At 41.8% G+C, this 24030-nt stretch overlaps 1 protein-coding gene across 1 annotated transcript in view; it reads right to left on the minus strand.

The window, feature by feature from the left end:
• Positions 1–8455: 8455 nt before the first annotated feature.
• Positions 8456–24030, minus strand: part of LOC115468762 (zinc finger protein 90-like) — a 46223-nt gene continuing 30648 nt past the window's right edge. The window contains exons 9-11 of the mRNA XM_030200730.1: positions 18241–18801; positions 13143–13214; positions 8456–9308 (exon numbers count right to left, since the gene is read on the minus strand). Coding sequence (XP_030056590.1) covers positions 9160–9308; positions 13143–13214; positions 18241–18801 — 782 coding nt within the window. The 3' untranslated portion in view covers positions 8456–9159. The remainder of the gene's footprint in view (positions 9309–13142; positions 13215–18240; positions 18802–24030) is intronic.

Below are 24030 nucleotides of genomic sequence, written 5' to 3' on the forward strand. Positions count from 1 at the left end.
GCGTGGGACAGTGGCGTAGCCAAGGGTGGGCTTGGGTCTGCATACCATGTAAATAACAGATCTTCGTCTGCATTGAGCAGCGACCGATACATACTGCTCACACCAGCCCCACAGCTTTCCCTTTGATGTATTCCTGGAGCCTACGTGGAAACAGGAAGTTGCATCAGAGGGTAGACTGTGGGGCCAACATGAGCAGTGTGTATTAGTTGCTGCTCACTGCCGGTGAAAAGCTGCTATTTAAAAGGTATGCAGGGGAAGGGGGATGTTTGAGAGACCCTATAATAATAATTTTTTTTGTACCCCACACTTTCCCACTCATGGCAGGCTCAATGTGGCTTACATATTGTATACAGGTAGTTATTTGTACCTGGGGCAATGGAGGGTTAAGTGACTTGCCCAGAGTCACAAGGAGCTGCCTTTGTCTGAGGTGGGAATTGAATTCAGTTCCTCAGGACCAAAGTCCACCACCCTAACCACTAGGCCACTCCTCCACTATGACATGCAAGCGAGAAAGTGAGAGAGCAAATCACTTGTGGGACAAGGCGGAGTTCTTCTGCCCACCCATCTTGGGCCCAGGCCCACCCAAAATTGGGTGTCTGGCTACGCCCCTGGCGTGGGAGAGCTAATGTGTGGGCAGTGTGCACCCAATCGGCACTACTGCCAGGGTAGTGCATTCACCTGGTGAAAATTCCGAGTTTGGCGTGCACCAAATCCCACGGTAGAAAATAATTTTCTACCGTGGGGGTGTTCCTGGCGGTAACCGGCAAAGTGCCCATGTTGGCACACGCTGGTTACCGCGTGGGTAGTATGTGAGCCCTTACCACTAGGTCAATGGGTGGTGGTAAGAGCTCAGGCCGTAAAAAGGCACACGCTAGTTTTAATATTAGCGCAGGCCCATTAAAAAATAGCCTTTTCCCCAGCTGCGGTAAAAAATGGCCCACCGCGCACCTAAAAGTTATGCCCACTCTACTGCAAGCCACTTTTTACTGCTGCTTTATAAAATGACCTCTACCAGTCTTAAAAATTATGAGGTGGATTTTCAGCCAGCAAGGCTATTAAACTGGCACTTAAACTAATAGCCATCTTCAGCACGGCTATCAATATAGGTAATGAATAGTGCAGGTATCGTGCCAGCATGACTTTAGTTTAGATAGCTATTCAGCTGTCTGGATAATCTTTCAGCCTGCCCGCACTCCACCCCAAACTCGGCCCTGTATTATATGGACGGCCTCAGGTCATTTTGTCAGATTTTCAGCTCTACACTGTCCATATAAGTTTTGAAAATACACAGGTAGTGAAATTGAACATTCACTGGTGGCTAGTGAACATATAACTTCTTTTGAATGTCAGCTCTTATGTGATTCTGATGATTTCCAAATGAATTTGCAGCTAGCCTCATCAACTTTTGAAATGTTTCTGTAGCAACTGGCCCAGTGTTTGCACCATTCCTGCAACTTTAATTTTATATCTGGGTACATGCTGACAACTGTAAAACAGAGAATTACAAACAAAACAATGGAAACCTCGTATCTTTGTTATTACACATTTTAAAATCATTGTCCTGTATTTGAAACCTTTTTAATAAAAATGTGTTTGATTCAGAACAATACTGCTTTCTCTAGTTTTCTTGTATTAAAGGGAGAGATAAAGATTAGAAATGAAAAGTGAGCACTGTGCAATTTTACTTTTAAGATGTCCATGAAGTGTGTTTAACTAAGGACACTGGGCATACCTACAGGAAGAATAAAAGCAGTGAGCAAAACTGAAAAGAGATATTATAAGGGTAAGAAACTTCTTTGTTCAGAAAGTAAATAAAAACTGGACGAAAAAGAGGCCACTTTCTAAAGCAGCAGCTGAAAAGGCTACTGCTTATACAGAGCAAGTGATGTAGAAAGAGGTAGAGAATGACCCGGGAGCGGGTAAACCATTGTAATCCGTGGTAAAACCGCAGGAACACTAAATAATTTCAGATTTTTACTGTGGACACAAACAGTGGCTATATCCCCGCCCCACAGGAGCGGTAATAACCCCTGCACCTGCAGTAAATTGACCGCTTACATTTTTACTGTTTGTTCGGCTATGCTAGTCGGCTGCTCAGTGCTCCTCCCTGCCTGCAGTGCCATGCAATCACGCCGTCCTTACCACGCATCACTCACCATTCCCATTCGCCCAGGAGGAGCTGGAGGACTTAGTCACTCCAGGAACTCGACTGTCTGAGGCGAAGCTAGCGTGCCACGTGCGTGAGCCCAGTCCAGCAGCCAGAGGAATATTAATCCAACTGTTTTGTGTTCCCCTTCCATTTTAGTAAACAGCTTTAAGACGGCTGTCGAAGACTGGAGCTGCAGGTGGTGAGTGTCTCCTATCCCCCTCAATTTGGTGGGCAGTGGGGGAGGTTTTCCAAGTCAGGAAGGGCGTTTTCTTTCTCGTTCGCCGCAGTTGTCCTAGTACTTCAAATGGAGAGCTCTGAAATGAGGCGGCATATGACGAAGTTAAGCGGGAATAGGCTTAGGAGTAATCTAAGGAAGTACTATTTCACAGAAAGGGTGGTGGAGGCATGGAATGGCCTCCCGGTGGAGGTTATGGAGTCGAGGACTGTTCCAGAATTTAAAAAGGCATGGGATAAGCATGTGGGATCGCTTAGGAAAAGTTAAGAGTTACAGAGGATGGGCAAACTGGATGGGTCATATGGCCCTTATCTGCCGTCATGTTTTTATGTTTCTACTAACAAATGAATGCGGTTTAAGGGAGCATTGCCATGCTAACGAGAACGTGGGAAGGAGCGGCTGCCTCTGTTACTTCCTCTCTGAGTCTCTGGTCAGCTGGTGGGTCAGCAAACTAAAGTAGGTGATAACGTGAGTAGCTTTATAACCCCTCCCCCCCCATCCTCTTCCTCCCCTATATGTCTCTTTATTTATTGGTATTTATTAATCGCCTTTATGGAGATTCACCCAAGGCAACATACAGCTGGTACAGTTTAACATAAAACATACAATTTTGTTAACAGCATTAAATGAGGTAAACTTGAAAACAGCAAATTGAAGCCTAATAATAGGACTACCATGAAACAGGATCAAAAATATACAAATTTAACAGCACTGAAATTCAAAGAAGAGATATAATACGATGTCAGCATAATACTAATGAAACATCTAATAAGCAAACTTTAGAACATTCAAATAACATAGTTATGATACTAATGCTTTTCTACAATACAGCTTTGCTCTATTATAGAATCTCTTCTTGGTTCCCCCCCCCCCCCCCCCCCACCTGTTGTGCTGGTGGTCTTTGCTGATTCCCCCCCCCCCCCCCCCCCATGCACTTTTGTGAATTTAAACATTTTTAATTTAAACTGCCATTTATAGCTCATTTTTTATTGGGCAAGGTTCAATATAAATCTCTTACACTTACTCTCTACAGTTCACCATGTTATTCCGTTGTGCGGGTCTGTCTGTGATGTATATTCACTGAATGGTCTTTGCTGCCTTTGTGCTTTAGATATGCTACTATTGTGTTCTAATCTCCACATTTCCCCTCAGTTACTGGCATTCATAACAAAAGAGTATCTTGAAATCGTGTTTAGTACTGATATTTTCTTAAGCTTGTAATATATTTATAACTTTGAAAATAAAGTAATCAATAAGTGTTTCACTATGCAGTGAGCTATGTATTTAGTTTTCCTAGTACTGCTTTCTGTAAGCTGACTTAGATCTCACCAGAGCATTTGCAGGTTGATCACTTAGATGGCATGTGGGAACTTGCTCCTTTTGCTTTGTGCAATGCAGTGGTATGGTATATTATAAAAATGCACTTGCCTTATTTTATTACTATTTCACAAAGTAGCCACAGTGCCAAGTTCATTCAAAGTTAATTATGTTAATTGGAATTTGGATAAAATCTGTTGGCTCTGGCTGTTTGCTATGTGAATGAATATTCCATCACTGTTTAATTATTGCTTGCTACCACTACCACATTAAAGGTGGTTAAACAATTAGGTGTAAACTGTGTTGTTTCTTCTGACTTTACTTTTTTGGACTGTTCTAGTGTACTGATCTGTTTGAAGGTTGTGGACAGGGACACAGTTTGCGGGGATGAAGACAGAGTTGACAGTGAGAGGGTGGGGATGGGCGTCATTCTCTAGAAAAAGGAACACAAGCAACAATATCTAGAAAAGCTAAGAAAAGGTGTGAAAGCGGTCAGGAAAACAAAGATACAAATGGAAGAAAAAATAGCCCGTACAGTTAAAAAAAAGAAAAAGAAAAGGTCTTGTTCCCTCATTTTAATCTCTTTTTTATTAAAATTTTTAATAAACATTCCATACAAAAAGCAGCATGGTACATAGTGTTTCTTATACATACTACATCAAATGCCATGAACAACAGGATAAGAAAACACAACACAACAGTACCCCTAATACCCCCCTCCCTGACCCTCTCTCCCCTAAAGAGGGAGCAGAAAATCTTCCTTTATGCCAAACCTTAAGTACTGTTTAGGAAGGGGATCCAGGCAGAAACTCCAAAGCCTTAGAAGCCATTCCCACCGGCTCAGCCAAGATTTTGTCCATCACCAGGTTGTACAGAGAAATGCAGTATTGAGTCAAAGATGTTGGAACTCTTCCCTCCAGCGTGTGGAATACACTTCTTTACTAGGTAGAAGACCTTCTGCATGAAGAACTTTGCCCGTTCATTGACCTGCTTTATTTCCGAGCAATCATCCAGCAAAAGTACCGTATTTTACGCATATAACACACGCAAATTGTGAGTCTATGTAAAAATAAAGTAGTATAATGCACCCATGCATATAACATGCGCTATACCAGTTTACTTTTCTAAGACATGTAAATTGCCAAACTAACACTTTTGTTTTGAAGAGCTTTTTTTTTTTCTTTCAGGTTTTTGCAGGCATTATTACTGCACGAAATCTGGAAAAACAAAATCTAAAAAGAACAGGCCTTAAAAACAAATGCACTAATGTTGCAACTAGCATGTCTTAGTAAAAATATACTGGTATAGCGTGCAGGGGTATGAATGGTTTGTAAAAATGCATATAACGCACAGGGGGTGTGCATGGTTTGTAAAAATGCATATAACACATAGGGGGTGTGCATGGTTTGTAAAAATCTATATAACGAATGTTATATTTGTGAAAATACAGTATTTTCATTTGTAAAGGGTATCAATGTGCTCATTAGCATGGTCAAATAAGCCAGGACAGCAGTCCAAAATCCTAGTTTCAAGTTTCAATTTATTAAGGGCTAGGACAGTCCAAAAGGAATGCCCTAGTATATTCTTGGCCAATTTACACATTATAAAAAGGCAACTCACTCCTGGTCTATGTGTATAGTGGCTGACACATTAGAAAGCTACTGACGTCTATAAAATTATGCAAAAGAAAGACGATATATTACTCATGGCCAGCTTTGATGTGGAGGAAGCTGTTGACAAGGATAGTTGGGTGTACTTATTCTACGCACTGCAGGAGTTTGTGCTAACCAGCTTTTTTCTTCTGGTGGTGAAGGCTCTATACGCGGCTGCCAGTGTCTCGGTAGTGACCAGTGGGATAGGCCCTTGCATTGTAGAAAGGGACCAGGCAGGGCTGTGCTCTCTCCTTGCTTCTATTTCAGTGGCGTAGCCAGACCCAGTATTTTGGATGGGTCCATCCACACCCCCCATCTTCCCAGAGATATATTTTAAAAAGGAAAAAAGTACATATTTTTCACCTACACCGCCATCGCTCCTCTCTCTCTTCCGTGGCGTCCCAGCATCTGCCCTCCTATCTCTGAACCCCATCTCTACCTTACAGGTGTCCCCAGTGCCTGCAGCAATTAATTTTTGCTGCCTGCGCCAGCCCCGCAGGCTTCCATCTGCCATATCCCATCTAACAGCAAATGGGCAATGACATCAGTGAATATGCAGAAGATGGAAGACTGCAGGGTCTATGCAAGCAGCAAAAATGAATCACTGCAGGCACCAGGAATGCCTGTAAGGTACACCAGGGTGGGATGGGATTCAAATACAGGAGGGCAGATGCTGGGGTGTCATGGAGGAAAGAGGACAGAGAGCAGTGTGGTGCCGCTCCTAGGTGGGCCTGAGCCAAGGCCCACCCATAGCTACATCACTGATCTATTTCTACTGTTTTTGGAACAGTTACTTATACAAATACAGAAGGAAGTCAGAATCCTTGGAGTGGATCTGTGGAGGGCCAATCTTCAAAGTTGCAGCATTTAGTGACAATATATTGGTGCACATTATTGATTCAAGGCATCCATTACTACGTCTGTTATGGGAGATTAATAAATGTGGGGTAAATCTGAGGCTTTGGCCCCCATGAAATCTATTAGGGAAAATGGGATTCAAGTTTTCCACTCCAGAGGACCTCCGAGTTCCTTCAATTCTTGGGTATTACCATACCTCAGATTTGGAAAATCTATACAAATTGCAGATTTCACATTTGGTTGCAGAATTAGTGTGTGCTGCAAAAAAAATGGCTTCCCTTTTCGCTCTCATTACTAGGGAGGATAAATTTGTTAAAAAAGATTGTTTCCCAAATGGTTATACTGGTTGCAGAGGAATCTTCTCTGGCAGGGTGAGAGAGCTCGGATTCCCAGTAGGTGAGATAAAGGCGACCTGGCACTTCCCTTTACAACTTAGTATCGCAACTGTGCCACCGGAAGGAATAGATTAAGGGAACTGATCATTACACACTGCTGAGCTTTGAAAGAGCAGGTTATAGCTCCACTGGATATGAGATCTCTGCTTCATGTTTAAAGCTACAAGCCTACCCTCATTTGTGGTGGTTCACAGTGTAGAGGAAGCAGCTGAGTGCATGAAAGAGGAGTGGGACTTGAGGATGATTATATACAATGATCTTAAGGTGGCCAACTAAGTACTAAGGAAACAGCAAAAAACCAAAAAAGACGTTTGGGTGCACTGTGCATGGAACGGGCAACAGGAAAAGGAAGATAATAGCGCCTCTGTTAAGTCACTGGTGAGAGAGCAATGGTCACTTCAAAAGGAGGTAAATCGGATGGAGTTGGTCTAGAGACACTTACTAAAATGGTCAGTGGTTCTCATCATAAAGCATACGGAGGACAGACTTACGAGTCTACTCTGGAAGAAAGCCAGTATAGGGACACATGACAAGGGACATTTTTTAATATCTTCAAGATATAAATGCACAAAGCAAACTCTGGAATGATACCTCCATAGGATGATGGTGAAGGGGCAAACTGCAGGAGGTTATCTACAGGAATACTGCTGTACAGAAAGGGTGATGGAGATGAGTACAGATATCTGAATTCAAGGAGAAGGGATATAAAATAGTGTAGAAATCCTTAGGGGCTGGGGTTCTGATTGTAATGGGTACAAAATACACACACCAAAGATTGTCAGTGAATAGTCAAGGGAAAACACTTCAGGAAACCCCTTTACAGTTTTTATGCAATTAAGTGTTTTAAAATAATGCTTTGGATTAGTTTTTCACTTCTATAAATTTACAGTAGCATGGCCAGTTAATGGTTATAGAACATGTCACATTCTCACCACTTGATTAAACGAAAGAATCTTAAAATCTTGTGGCAGGATTTACTAACAATTGGAGAGGATAAAAAAATCATAGGTTCCACAATTATTGAACTACTAGTAAAAAAGGCCCGTTTCTGGAGCAAATGAAACGGGTGCTAGCAAGGTTTTCCTCCTCAACCCCCCCTCCCTACCCCTTCGTCGTTGTGAAGCCACTGACGCCATTGCTGTGCACCTCGTCAACGCACCTTCATCACCTTCTTCGTTCTGAAGCCACTGACGCCATTGCTCCGCCCTCAATATGTGACGCCATTGCTCCACCCTCGACGTCATCACGTTTGACGCGAGGGCGGGGCCCAGAGACTTGGTGATTTTGGTGGCTTCACCACCACGAACCCTTCATGAAGGAAGTGACGTCAGTGTCTTCAGAACGTTGAGGGTGAGTTTTATTATATATATTTTAAATACTTTTTCCCCATTACAGTTTAAAAACTAAATGAAAAGCAATTCAGTTTTTGTATTTGCACAAAAAGGTAAATTAAGTCCCATGTTTTAATGGTAACTGACTGAGGGGCCATTTTACTAAGCCGCATAGGCGCCTATGCACGCCCAACGTGCATCAATTTTGAGTTACCACCCAGCTACCACATGGCCCTTGTGGTAATTTCATTTTTGACATGTGTCCACTATGCGCAACGGAAAATATTTTTATTTTCTGGTGCATGGGCGGTAATTGGCATTTTATGTGCATGGACCATTACCGCCCAGTTACTGCGCAAGACCTTACTGCTAGGTCAATGGCTGGCCGTAAGGTCTCAGACCCAAAATGGATGCGCGGCAATTTTCATTTTGCCACATGTCCATTTTCGGCAAAAAGTTTTTAAAAGGCATTTTTTTCAGGTGCGCTGAAAAATGATTCTGCACATGCTCAAAACACATGTCTACACTACCGCAGGCCATTTTTCAGGGCGCCTTTGTAAAAGGGCTCCTGATTTTCCTGGGGTTTAGTTTATACAGGATGCTCAATGGATAAACAGCTTCCAGAAAGTTCAACATAAAACCTGTACAAATAATTACAAATAACTGATGAAAAAGAAAAGAAATAGCCAAACTATGGCTTTACATCTCGATACTTTTTATGTTCTCTGTATTGCAGTTTTACACAAAGCATAAAAAAGCCACATCAAATTTACTGCCCAGCAGCCTTGACTGGTAATATTATGATTCCAATCCCTGAGTTTTAAAGATGTTGCTCAGACACTGGGTTCCACATTACTCCCTTTCTCTATTGCGTGAAAGCTTTAACTGTGACTTCAGCAGCAGCCGGTGCATTTTGCCTTTGTAAACTGGCTTTAGTGGGCTTTGGCACATTTTCAGGACCTTGAGTACTGTTCGGTTGTAGAAGACAAGATCTTACATATTCCGAGTCACAAAACATGTCTTCTTATTACCGATCATTTTAAGAGACCAGCAGTTCTTGCTGTATGTTTCCAGTGTTTATCCAGAAATATTAAAATATTCAAAAGAAGTTTCCACTGCACTTTCACCAAGCCACACATTAAGTCTCTTCCATCATACTAACATTTACTTATTGCTCAACAAAATACTTTCTTCCTCTCATTGAAAAATACAGAACTGAATCTTATGTCATCTTTAGATCTGCACCGTTAATATAGTTCCCATTCTGAGAAATTAAATGGAATTGTTGCTGGAAATTTGATGGCTGGGAAGGAGGATCTGCCCTGCATGCTTCAACTTCAAGAATGCCATTGTCTGCAGAGCTGCCAAAATCTGTAAAGAATGCAGGAAACATTGCATTTACTTACAGAAAGAGATGTGTTTCTTAAGCAAAGTAGTATTTAACAGCGTTGGATGAGACTGGAAGAACTGGAATGGGGCATCCAAGATGTTTCTAGAGTGACTCATATGAATTTTCATAGTGGGCCACATGACCAGAAATCCATGAATATTTGAGTCATCAATTCAACCACAATATTAATACTATACCCTTATTTAGATATTTTGATTTCAAAAAGTCCCACTGGCTTTATTACATCAATATACTGAAAAACCCCTGATAGCTTTCACAATAGATAATTGAAAGAAAACGTAGTCAATTTCTACAATTAAAGGCTGTTATGCTCTACTTTGGAGGATTTCAATAAACAGTCTTGAGATAGGATAAAATATTTTGAGAGAGGGGATACCCAAAAGGCTGCATATGCAAGGGTTATATTAAGTTATTCAAAGTGGTTAAATCACGGGAGGATTGTGAAAAATTACAAAAGGACCTTAAGAGACTGGGCGTCTAAATGGCAGATGACGTTTAATGTGAGCAAGTGCAAAGTGATGCATGTGGGAAAGAGGAACCCGAATTATAGCCACGTCATGCAAGGTTCCATGTTAGGAGTCACGGACCAAGAAAGGGATCTAGGAGTCGTCGTTGATGATAGATTGAAACCTTCTGCTCAGTGTGCTGCTGCGGTTAAGAAAGCAAATAGAATGTTAGGTATTATTAGGAAAGGAATGTAAAACAAAAATGAGGATGTTATATTGCCTTTTTATCGCTCCATGGTGCGACCGCACCTCGAATAGTGTGTTCAATTCTGGTCGCCATATCTCAAAAAAGACATAGTGGAATTAGAAAAGGTGCAGAGAAGGGCGACGAAAATGATAAAGGGGATGGGACAACTTCCCTATGAGGAAAGGCTAAAGCGGCTAGGGCTCTTCAGCTTGGAGAAAAGGTGGCTGAGGGGAGATATGATACAGGTCTATAAAATAATGAGTGGAGTTGAATGGGTAGATGTGAAGCGTCGGTTCACGCTTTCCAAAAATACTAGGATTAGGGGGCATGCGATGAAGCTACAATGTAGTAAATTTAAAACGAATCGGAGAAAATTTTTCTTCACTCAACATGTAATTCAACTCTTGAATTCATTGATAGAGAATGTGGTAAAGGCGGTTAGCTTAGAAGAGTTTAAAAAAAGGTTTGGGTGGCTTCCTAAAGGAAAAGTCCATAGACCGTTATTAAATGGACTTGGGGAAAATCCACTATTTCTGGGATAAGCAGTATAAAATGTTTTGTACTTTTTTGGGACCTTGCCAGGTGGATTGGTCACTGTTGGAAACAGGATGCTGGGCTTGATGGACCTTTGGTCTTTCCCAGTATGGCAGTACTTATGTAAGACTAGAGAATCAAATGGTCTCCTTTAAAGAGTAATGTTAAGGGAGATTAGAGTGAAAGGATCGTTCATCCTTTAAGGTTTACACATTTACCCTTTGTTTACTAAGCCGCTCTAGAGGCTGTGGCACGGCAATACCGCAATACCGACACAAGCCCATTCACTTTGAATGGGTTGTGTCAGCATTTCAGCACAGGCTTAGTAAACAGGGGGGGGAGTGGTTAGAGTGTTTAAAGAAACTGCTATATAATCCAATCTTCAGTGCATTCCGAAAAAACATTTACTGTTGCTCACATGAAGGGGAAAGAGACGAATTGGTTTTGTCAGCACTGGCCATTTGGGGTCAGATTCTAAAAAACTGGCACAGAAAAAAACCCCGTACTTATCTTGCCTAAAGATAGGCGTGGTTTATAGAATACGCGTTGCAGCCGTCCCCGCAACTAAAATTTAGGCACAGTCATTTATGCCAACTAAAACCTGGTGTAAATACCCACGTCTTATTTAGGCGCAGATTGGGCCTATTATGTAAGAGTGTGTATAATTTTCAGGAATGCCTATGCCCCGCACCCTTTTGTGATCCGCACATTAGAATTTACATGCACCACTTTACACAAAACACTTAGACAATTGCATGCGTAAATTCTAATTAGTGCCAAGTAGTACCAATAATTTTTTTGTTAGTGGCCAATTACTGGCACTAATTAGCTTGTTAAACAATTAAGTTGCGCATGCAAATCGACTATGTGCGCTGATTTGCGCAGCAACTTTAGTCGCCATATATAGAATCCAGGGGTTGATGTGTGGAGAATGCACAATGGGGTAGATTCTATATATCACACCTTAAAAAAACTGGCGCTGAAAAAAATATACACCTAGGTGTTACTCTATAAAGTATGCCTAAATTTAGGCTTACTTTATAGTATACACCTAAATTTCCACATGGTTTATAGAATACACCAAACGTCCATCTGTGTGACTAAATTTAGTCATGGGCAGTTACGCCAAGTAAAACCTGATGTAAATGCCGATGCCTAAATTAAGTGCGGAATGGGTGTATTCTATAACAATGCGCATAAATTTTTTAAATGCCCATTCCACGCTCCCTAAACTATGTGACTCAGAATTTACACGCATCACATTACACAATATGCTTAGACAGTTGTGCACATAAATTCTAATTAATGTCAATTGTCAATAATTGCTTGTTAATTGGCAATTATTGGTGCTGACTGGCTTGTTAAATAATTCAACTGCGTGCGCAAATCCAGATTTGCACATGCAACTTAAGTAGCGCTATATAGAATCCAGGGGAATATGCGCAATCCCTTTGCAGGCTAAGGGCCCGGTTTACTAAGGTGCACTAGTGTTTTTAGCACATGCTAAAAATTGCATGCTAACACTAGAGACACCCATAAGAATATATGAGTGTCTCTAGCATTAGCGTGCACTAGAAACGCTAGTGCGCCTACAGCACGACTTAGTAAACAGGGCCCTAGATATTTTATTCACCCAAGTACTAGGAAAGAACATACGCTGAACACAGCTGGTGCAAGGTGGTGGGCACCCTAGGCAAACCTTCAGCTTTATAATTTCAGGCCCCTCCCCCCAAGATTTTGATAATTAAACTCAATAAGCAGGATCATCACACAACGTCCTATAAATAAGCAGCTTAATGGCTCTGAGTTTGTGCGGCTGTCAGATCTATTGTTTTGGTCTGACTGCAGCTAATGTTTACTGCCCCCCTACCCCCAAAGCTGCCACCCTAGGTAATTGCTTAATCCTGCCTAACAGTTGGGCAGCCCCGATGTTGAACGATCATTCTCCTTGTAACATGAATAATGTTTTTTTTAATACTATATTATACCCATGCAACTCTTTATAGGTTGGGAAAACTGAAAGAAACCTTAAAACAAGAATTTCAGAGCATACAAGCTGTATTAACAGGAAAGAAAAAGCAAAACTGTTGGTGGAACACTGTATTGAAAAAAAATACATAATTTTTAAGATTTAAGAGTTTATGTAATTTACGTTGCTAGATAATCGTGGGTTTTAAATATGCTTAGTTTAATAAATTATTTTTATTATACTCAGTGTTGGTTTTGCTTTTTGGTGCTGTTACAGACAAGAGACTTGTTACGATTTCCGCATTTTCTGAATTTGGCGACAAGTGATCAACAAAATTCATGATTTTTGTGTGGTCTAGTTTTAGATGACAGCTATTGAAATAACTAATATAGAAAGCAGTTCTGAGAGGGAGGGAGAAGCAAGGATTTGAGAAACTGACTCAGAAAACTGAATAAACAATTTCTTAATCCAAATGACACTGAATCTGTCTTATCTGGTAACATTACTGGTAAATAAAGAGAAAATATGTACATTATATCCTGTCACAGCACTAATTCTCTGGGAAGTCATGCATGGTTAAAAACTGAACATGCACTACCTTTGTAAGCACCATCCTGTGCATTTGCGATGCCCTCAGGTGTCTGCCGCATGGATGCTGTTTTACAGCAAGCTGAAAAAATTAAGAGGATTAAACTGGGTCCTCACAATTCCCTGGCAACAAGAACATGGCATAATCATGAGCAATTCCATTTATAATCTATTGCCTACAACCCTCAGCTCCTTAATTCAGAACACCTGCAACGTCATAATACTGCCAGTGTCAGCCTTTCCAACAAAGCAAAGTGTGTGTGTGTAGGGGGGGGGGGGGGGGGGCACTTGTATCTGTTTGATTATGTTTTCCACTACCTTTTTTACATTTGTGGATCCTTTCAGGGAACTACTGCACGTACAAATATCATAACCTATTGGAAGCCTCAATGTATTAAGAATGAAACATTTAGCAGCCAGAGCAGAAATTTTGGATCTTTAATTGCCCTTCCACTGCATGTGACTTAAGTCAACAACCACTAACTAAAATCTGACTGCATCTTTAATGAAATTCAAAGGTGTTTCTCAGACTAAAGCACTTGCCTTTCCTTTCTTTGCAATGGCAAACAACATTCTGAAGCGCCTGCCTGTCCGACAACTGCAAGAAAGCCAACACAGCTTTGAATAGAATACCTGGTGGATGTTCTATGAATGTCCAGAGCACCCCCAGAGATCAACACCAAACACACACACAACCTTTTAACAAATGGCACTTGGGTGTCTCCCTTTGTGGACTCACCGAAGAGCAAATGTACAAAAACTGCATCAAACATTATAATGTCAACAGCACATGCAAGCCTGTTTAAATCTATGCTATCTTTTTTTATATATATTTTATTTATTCATTTATATAATTCACACAAGCACAAATCTTGTTACATGTAATACAGGCGGCAAAGAAATGCCATATAATATACCAATATTAATTTGAAGAAAATTATTAAATTCTTTGTCCCTTCCTTAGACCACAAATCAGTTGGGGGGGGGGGGGGACTTAAGGTAAACATCAGAGATATCTACATCAAAGTGGAAAATATAAACAAAAAAAAAAGGCTGCAACTCCACCAAACTATATTCAAACTTAGGCCTTCTGATGTTATGTCTTAGTTACTCTTTTCAGGTCAATAAAAGATTTTAATTGTTCTGGCATGAAAAAAACATATTTCAGTCCAAGATATTTGACTACACATTTACATGGATAGGCTAATAGGAATGTTGCTCCCAAAGACCGTGTCTCCTCTCTTAAATCCAGAAATTTCTTTCTCCTATCTTGAGTAACTTTGGTGACATCCGGAAATATCCAAAATTTCTGACCACAGAATTTTTGATGCATATTGTTAAAGTTTCATTACTGTGTTAAAGTCTTGCTCAAACACATTGGAAACCAGTAATGTGGCCTATCAGTTACTTCAGATAGAGAATCTTCCAGAATTAAGGAAATGTCTTTCAGTTCATCAGGATTCTCACGATCCAATACCACTTGGGTCCCTTCCTGGTGTTTTTTAGGCAAGTAATACATCTTGTTTACAGGGGAAAATTCTGGGGTAACATTTTCAAATTTTCAGCCAAATACTTTTTAAACAATTCCAGAGGAAGGACACCAATTGGCCTAGGAAAATTTAATATTCTCATATTCAACCTCCTATTATGGTTTTCTATCTGTTCAATCTTTTGTCTGATATTTAAATTGTCCTTAACTATCAACGCCATATTATCTTTCATTTTTCAGATATCCTTTTGAGAAGTCTGTACCTGATCATTGAATTCTTCCTTCAAGTTATCAATTGATTTAGAGAGTTGATCTAAAGACACTTACTAAAATGGTCAGTGGTTCTCATCTTAAAGCATATGGGGGACAGACTTACAAGTCTACTCTGGAAGAAAGCCAATATAGGGACACGGTTGTGACTAGATTAGTTGTTTGTTGTGTGGACTTGATAACAATTTCTTTTAAACCTTCCATGGTCTGCCAGAGGACCTCGAGAGTAACCGCCGTGGGAGGTTTCGGGAGTTCCACCTTACCTCCTGTCCCTCCTGCCCTTAGCTCCGGGGGGAGACCTCCTCTGCAGGCTCCCAGTTCCGCATCTACCGAATCCTGGGTATCCGCTTTTCCTTCCCGTTGTAAGGCAGGGCATGGTGGACTGTCAGGCGCTGGAGGAGAGAGTGTTACTTCGTCTTCCTGGGGTGTCGGGTTCCCTACCCCGACATCCAGCAGAAGTTCAACTCCAGTCGAGTTTGGTGGCCGCCGAAGGGTGAAGCTGTTGATTGTGAGTTACTTCGGGGAAGAGGTTAAGGTGGTGGAGGGCTTTTCCCTAACATTCCCCTTTCTCTTGGTGTGTGGAATAGCTAGGAGGAAAAACTGTAAACTAACGCTTGATCAGACTCGCCAGCTTCAGCGTACCTGCGCCATCTTGTTACGTCCCCGGCTTTCTTTTTCATTCATGTCTATGCTATCTTTAATTCCTGATGATTTTATGTGAAAACTATTCCAATCAGGAAATGAGAAGCATAGCAACTCATTATGAACTGGCAAAAATGAAAACACAATGCACAGAAACTGCTTTGCATTAAAGAACAAAGCTGTACCTTGGGGACATATAGTTAAGATTTTCCAAAGTATACGCATGCACTTTTATTGTCTGCTTTATTTTCAGGTCATTAACGTTGAAACGATTGGTGCTGGTTCACTTGAGTACACGGTCTCCTCAGTTTGCAAAAAAATAATATAATGAACACCAACAGAAAATGAATTACTGCTCCCCTTTATAAGGAGTGGAGAAACATTTGGAAAACGGAGGTACCATTCAAACAGTTTTTAGGAACCCACCCTGGGAAAATGATTTTCCTTACTTTTGCCATTGTTTGGTTATTGTGCTTGTTAATTTATTTGCCTTGTTACAGATTTCTACCCTTTCTTTTTCTTTCTAAATTTAGGGCATCAGGGGAATCATTCTGTAACTAGGTGCCTGGAAGGAGCCTATAATTTAAGAACAAGTGTTTAGGCTAGCTATGGAGTTGGCATATGCCAGAGACAGGCGCATAATTCACAGTATTCTTTACGCTTGTGAGTTGCACCCATACTTCACCAAACTTCTCCCATGGGCACCTACAGATCAGCACTCAGGTGGAATTTTGGCATATACACACAATCGCACGTACATGCCATCTATTAGATTGTAAGCTCTTTGAGCAGGGACTGTCTTTCTTCTATGTTTGTGCAGCGCTGCGTACGCCTTGCAGCGCTATAGAAATGCTAAATAGTAGTAGTAGTAGTAATGAGTCTACTGATAGCGGCATTTGAGAGCATTCTCTCTCTATTTTTTGGATCATCAGAGTCTTGTAGCCTTTCAAAGCTTTCTCCTTCTCAAAAGGACTGGGCTACAATAATCTTCATTGACCCTTCTTTTTCTCAATCATTACTCTGAAATAATAGAAAACTGCAGCATAGTCCTTTTCTGTACCAGTTCCACCCTGAGAAAATGTACTTTCCAATTTGTGGCATCTGAGGACAGTGTTTTTATGTGCTAACCTCTTTTAGTTCTCAATAGTTAGGGTTTTTTTTCTTTCTACAACCATTTCCCCTATTTCTGTGAGCTTCTGCCTTAGTTAGAATCAGGGCTGGGATTCTGATGCAATGAGCTTTATTTATAAGCACCAGAGAAATTCCCTATTTTATATCCCTTCTCTCCAAACACGATCTGCAATACCCAGAGTCCTGAACCAGAAACCACACAGTAAGGCTCATTTGGGAGCTCTGCATTATGAGGTCTATACCTCGCCACCAGGTGCTGTCCCTTGCGACTGGAATGGCCTCTGCACAGCATTTCAGCTGAGACGCCAAGGCATTCCTGTTTCAGTTTTAATCATAAAGCTCCCACATCTTATTGCTACTGTATATTTCCAGACAAGGAAACCCATTCTGACTAGAGTCCCTGATGAGAACCTGATGTATCAGAACTGCCAAAATTGATAGTTTATAATTTTTCTGCTTGTGCAGCTACTCAAAATAGCACATGGCCTCTCAAAATACGCTAAAAGCTTAAAATACAGTCTGCCTGTCTGTCACCATGCCTCTATCTACCAGGACCCATCCTGATGGCCCTCTGTTTTTACCAGGATTAATTAAACCTGACAATAAACTAATCTACGAAACGTGCTAATCCTTAGAACATGCAAAAGATTATACCTGTGCAATCTAATGCTTAAACTGTTTATTGATTTTACAAAGAATAACAATAACAATGAAGAAAACATGACAAATTAACTCAAAGCGAGGCAAGCCATATCACAGCAATACATACAGTAAGGAAGGGCTTTGGTTTTTATAGCCCCTCTCCCAACCATTTATACCGCGACATATGTGGCAAACCCTCCCTCACCCCCCACAGCATGCCTTCATACCTGTGCAATCTAAAACATACTTAACAACTGCCCAGACCTACTAAAGCTCTGAACACACATTACAAAAACGCTAAAGAGGTCTGTATTACTGTCATTCAGTTAAGGAATGGCTCCTAGCTTGCACCTGAGAAGAATTGGTTTCACTGCAGATAATTTATCCCATTGCATGATGTGTCCTGCAAGTAGGGTTCCTCAACCAATCCCATTCCAGCTAGAAAGACTCAAGCCGCTCCTAGTTTTACCCACTGTATCTATCAACTTGCATTTCCAATTCTACTTTAAAAAGGTGGTAGGTTACAAGCATACGTATTTTCAAAGCACTTAGCCTTCCAAAGTTCCATAGGTTACTATGGAACTTTGTAAGGCTACGTGCTTTGAAAATGAGCCCCATTGTCACAGATAATAAACAGAAACAAAAGAAAAACAAAGATGATATCTTTTTCACTGAACTAACTAAAATACAGTTTTTGGTTACATCTCAAAAGCCGGAACTTCCTTCCTCAAAAGAAGGTGGTTCTGGCCTTCAAAAACTAGACAAAAACTTATATTTAGTCCAATAAAAAGGTATCATCTTCTTTTCTTTTCATTTTTTTGTTTCCATTAACTTTGAAGTGGACTAACAGGACAACCGCACTACTTTATAACTAGTAGACTGGAAAAACAGCACACCACACGTTTGTAAAGAGGAAACGTAGAATCCTAGTTACCAGAGAGGGACATTCTGTGCTTCTTCAGTGCGGAACGACGGGTAAAAGTCCTGCTGCACCCCTGGCACTGGTACGGCCGCTCTCCACTGTGACAGCGAAGGTGGGCCCTCAGGTGCGTGCTGCGGTGGAAACTCTTGCTGCAGAGGCTGCAAGTGAAGGGCCGCTCCCCTGTGTGAATCTTCACATGCTCAGTGAGGTTTGACTTTGCAGAGAAAGACTTCCCACAGATAAGACAAGCATAAGGCTTCTCTCCTGTGTGAGTCCGCAGGTGCTGAGTCAAAAAGTGTTTACGAGAGAATGTCTTTCCGCAAAGTTCACACGAATGTGTTCTGGAAACATCAGACACAGCTCTATGGATTACACTCCTCCTAGGGTTTTTTCGGAGTTCGTTCTGTGCAACTATTTTAGTCACACTGGTGAACTTGGGACAGCCAGAAGAGAGTTTGCTTTTATGAGGATGAGGATTGCTGGTGAACGCTTCCCACTCTACGGCTCGCTCATGCTCATTTGTTCCAAACTGAGAGTTGTGTGTGACATCCTGGAGAACAGCGCTTTTGGCATCTGGGAAACAAATAAAAAGAAGTGTCAGAAGTTAGACAGACTCACAGCAATCAGTCCATTGTCGGATAAACCCTCCAATCCCAATTCAACTATTTATTTTAACTCTGTACTAGTTTATTATTAGTCACACATCCTACGGCTTTTCCATTTCCCAAAGTACATCACTGCAGGCATTAAGGGGTAAATTCTCAAAAGGTTGCCAAAATGTACGCACTGAGATGATGTGTGCTAAGCGCAAATTCTAGAAAAGCTCTTGTGAGTGCAACTACTGTTATAAATTACTAGCCTAAGTCCACATTTATGTGCTTAGTCCCTAACTGTAGGCAGTTAGATGCATGATAGTATTCTAGAACCCATGCGCATAACTGCCTGACCTGCCCAGGTCCACAACCCCTTGAGTGCGTAACTTAAAAAATAGCGACTAAGGGCAGTTTATATGCATGATAATATTCTAGAACCTACGTGAGGAACTGCCTGACAAGCTCCCTTGAAACTGCAGATTCTGGAATTTGAGTAAATTACAGAATAACGACCAAGGGTAGTTAGATGTGTGATAGTATTCTAGAACCCACGCATGTAACTGCCTGACAAGCCCCTGCCCCTCCCAAGCCCACACTCCCTTGAAGTTGCAGACTCTAGAACTTGACTGCGTAACTTATAGAATAGCAACTAAGGGTAGTTAGATGCATGATAGTATTCTAGAACTCATGCGTGTAACTGCCTGACATGCCCCTGCCCCTGCCCTCCCACATTCACACCCGCTTGAAGTTGCAGACTCTAGAATTTGAGTGCGTAACTTACAGAATAGCGATTAAGGGTAGATATATAATAGTATTCTAGAACCCATGCTTGTAACTGTCTGCCCCGACCAAGTCCACACTCCCTTGAAGTTGCAGACTCTAGAATTTGTGTGGGTAACTTATAGAATAGCGACTAAGGGTAGTTAGATGCATAATAGTATTCTAGAACCCATGCGTGTAGCTGCCTGACACACCCCTGCCCCTCCAAGACAACACTGCCTTGAAGTTGCAGACTCTAGAATTTGAGTGCATAACTTACAGAATAGCAACTAAGGGTAGTTGGATGTGTAATAGTACTCTAGAACCCACGCATGTAGCTGCCTGACATGCCCCTGACCCACCTATACCCCCTCCCAGGTCCACACGCCCTTGAATTTGCAGACTCTGGAATTTGAGTGCGTAACTTACAGAATAGAGTCTATGGGTAGTTAGATACATGATAGTATTCTAGAACCCACACGTGTAACTGCCTGACACGCCCCTGCTCTTCTCAGGTCCACATCCCTTTGAAGTTGCAGACTCTGGAAATTGAGTGTGTAACTTATAGAATAGCAACTAAGGGTAGTTAAGATACTGTGAAGAAACAGTGTGTTTTAAGCCTGTAAAATGTATTAGATATGTTCCTGTTTTAATTATGTCCTGAAGTATATTTCTCCTATTTGGCCAGCAGGTGGTGTTTCTTTGCTGTAAAGCTGTTACAGAAAAATGAATGTTCTTTTCCTTTAACACAAGCAGGAAAAAAGGAGCAGTATATTTTCAAATTTTGTTGACTAGGCTCTGATTGGTCTGGAGTTTGAAAAATTACCCATCAGTTGCAGCTGTTGATTCAGTCTTATGCCGGGAGGAAAGAGAGACAGATCTCTTTGCTGAGGCTCAGTGAATTATATGTCCTGACCTTCCTAGGTATTGTTTAGACAGTATATAGATATTTAGTTAGTGTTATAATTGATCCATAATTCAGTTACCTGTTATTGTTTGCTGATTGAAAATTTTTTTGTGTTCATTGTTCCTGTGCGACAATAAACCTGTTTAATTTGTTGACTCTACCTGTCTGGACTGATAAAATAATCCTAGTGGATTGTTGGTTGGGTCTGTGAGTGCTTTCTGGGAACTGTGGAACCACTGGGAGTGTGGCTCCTATAATCTAGAAATCATTGGGGATAATTTGAGAGTGGGAGACTCGCCCAGAGACGGTTGTGACCCAGTCGGTGGGGGGAGGGTGCAGGTTAGACCCTCTAAGTGGCCACTGGGTAACCCTAGGTGGGTGGCTAGGCGTTTCATGACAGACCTTGTCCTTCTTTTTTAGTGGCAGTGTGGTGGGATTCTCAGGCTCAGTGTGTGACGTGAGGATCACCATCCACTGAGTGGTTCCAGATCCTGAGCCAGTCCAGGTGGGACCAGCTGACCAAGCGATAGGAGGAGGTGCTCCACTGCTTCCAGCAGCACCAGTTCCAGAGGTGACCAGGCCAATGAGTATGGAACAGCCTGAGTTAACTGACACACCCAATGATCCGACTGATGACCCTGATTTGTCAGAGTCACCAGCAGAGACCCTTTCAGACATGGATACCGATATAAGACAAGAGATATGCTTTTCAGGAAGCACAGCGCTCTGATCCTGACCTGGAAGCCCTGAGGCAGAGGGCTGGTCAGCCAACCAATGAGACTGGTAAAGATTGTATGCTATGGAAACAGGGCTTGTTGTACAGAGAGACTGATCTTGCTGATCCTAATAGGCCCTGGACATACAGAGAACAACTTCTACAGATTGCACATGACATTCCACTAGCAGGACATCAGGGGGTGACATGCACATGCACTAGATTGACCCAGAACTTCTATTGGCCAGAAGTATCTTGAGCTATAGCTGATTATTGTAGAATCTGTGATGCGTGCCAAAGAGTGGGTAAGACCCAAGATCACTCCAGAGCCCCCCTGAAACATTTACCCATTATCAGTGAGCCATTTGAGAGAATAGCAGTGGATATAGTGGGGCCTCTAGCTGTCCCTAGCCGGAGTGGGAAAAGATATATATTGAAAGTGGTAGACTTTGCTACCAGATATCCTGAAGTGGTAGCCTTATTGTCCATAGAATCAGAGAATATTGCCACTGCCCTGCTAAAAATATTTTCCTGGGTAGGATAATCACGAAAAATACTCTCAGACCAAGGGACACAGTTTATGACTGAGTTGATCCAGAATCTGTGGGCACACTGTGGAGTAAAATCTGTACGTACCACACCATATCACCCTGAAACTAATGGGTTGGTGGAGAGATTTAATGGAACATTAAAAAGACTTTTGTGGAAACGGGAGTCCATGACTGGGATAAATACTTGCCCTACCTACTGTTTGCATACAGAGAAGTACCCCAGGAGTCTACAGGGTTCTCCCCATTTGAGTTGCTTTATGGCCAGAGGGCCCCTTGAACAAACAAGAGAACATTGGGAGGGGAAAGTTGATACCTCTGACACCCCTGTAATTGAATATGTAGTTAAATGCGACAGAGATTAAAAAAACTTGTGGGCTATGTCAGAGATAACTTGAAGGCAGCCCAGACTAAGCAAAAGACCTGATATGATCATAAGGCCCGAAATAGAGAGTTTATGAGGGCCAGCAGGCACTTGTTTTAGTCCCAGTTTGTCAGAATGAAAACTTCAAGATAATTGGGTCAGACCTTACAAGGTCAGAATGATACAAACTATGATATATCTATGGACTCTCAAGACAGAAAGCAGCATACTTTTCATGTAAATATGTTAAAGGCCTATGCAAATCAAACAGTTATGGTGCCAGCTAGCTTACCAGAAGAGTGTCAGGATAGTGAGCCCATACCTGACCTCCTAGCAGAGACATTACCAGAGGGATCTGACACCGAGGAGAGACCATCTAAACGTACAGACTGTGGAAAAACCTTCAGTCAAAAGGTAGAACTAGAACAACAGAAAACATGTATAAAAGAGATACATTTTACATGCTCTAAGTATGAGAAAGACTTCAGTATGAAGAAAGAGATAATGCAGCCCCTGAAAAATGATAAAGAAACTGGAACATGTACAAGTATAGAATATGGGAAAAACTGTATCAATAAAGCAAACATTACAGAATATCAGAAAAACACTGATAATAGAATATCTTCTTGTCCTGGTTATGACAATAGCTTCAACCAGGAAGAAAGCTCCATAAGAAATACAAAATTTCACCGAGGAGAGAGACCAGTTTCAAGTACGGAGTGTAAGAACATTTTCAGTTGCCGTAAGTTATTGCCAAAGCAGTACAGAACCCATTTAGGGAAGAACTGTTTATATGCACTGAATGTAGAAAAAGCTTTATTCATAAATCACAGCTAACAAAGCACCAGAGAATCCACACAGGAGTAAAACCATTCACATGTGCTGAGTGTGGTAAACACTTCCATCAGAAGATACTCCTTACTATTCACAAAATGAAGTATACAGATTAAAACTGTTAGCATGTATTGAGTGTTGTACAAGCTTCTGTTATAAGCACTGGAAAGGCAGTGAACATGGTAAAGCTGATGGACTCTCCATAAAGGAAGAGCTAGAACTATCCTGACACTGGACTATCGAGGCCCATTCATATTTGGAGGCCGCAGTCCGGGGTCTCTCTCAAAGGGGGAGGTATGAAGAAAGTGTGTTTTAAGCCTGTAAAATGTATTAGATATTTTCCTGTTTTAATTATGTCCTGAAGTGTATTTCTCCTATTTGGGCAGCAGGTGGTGTTTCTTTGCTGTAAAACTGTTACAAGGAACTGAATGTTCTTTTCCTTTAACACAAGCAGAAAGCAGGCAGAAGTATACTTTAAAATCTCGTTGGATCTCTTTGCTGAGGCTCAGTGAATTATATGTCCTGACCTTCCCAGGTATTGTTTAGACAGTATATAGATGTTTAGCTAGTGTTATAATCGATTCATAATTCACAAGCAGATGATCAAAAGCCCTGCGCTGTTCCAAACAGTGCTCTAAAATAGCGCTGGAACAGCGTGGAGCTTTACTGCACAGATGATCAGAGATAATTGCATGCAAATTTAAGCACGCAATTATCTCTGATCATGGGGTAGAAGTGCGGGAGAATTGTGCCTGAGCATGCGCTCAGCACAATCCTCCCGCACGTTTGACAGGTATGGGCTGTCAAAAGCCCAAAACTGTCAAACACAAGGGCTGCCCCGAGCAATGGGGGCTGCAGTTCCCCCTCCCCCCCCAGGTTCAGGGACGGCTGGAGATCCGGTGGGTCTCCAGCCCCCCCTAGTCTCCCAGCAAGGGGTCCCTGGTGGTCCAGTCCCCCCTACCCCCCTACCTTGTGTGTTGGAGGAGAGAGGGTAGCCCGACTCCCTCCTCTTCCTGCGACACCACAAAATGGTGGCGCCCAGCCCTGCCCAGTGTATCCTGGGATGCGCTGGGCGGGGCTAT

The sequence above is a fragment of the Microcaecilia unicolor genome, chromosome 4 (genome assembly GCF_901765095.1).
Source record: "Microcaecilia unicolor chromosome 4, aMicUni1.1, whole genome shotgun sequence".
Lineage (NCBI taxonomy): Eukaryota > Metazoa > Chordata > Amphibia > Gymnophiona > Siphonopidae > Microcaecilia > Microcaecilia unicolor.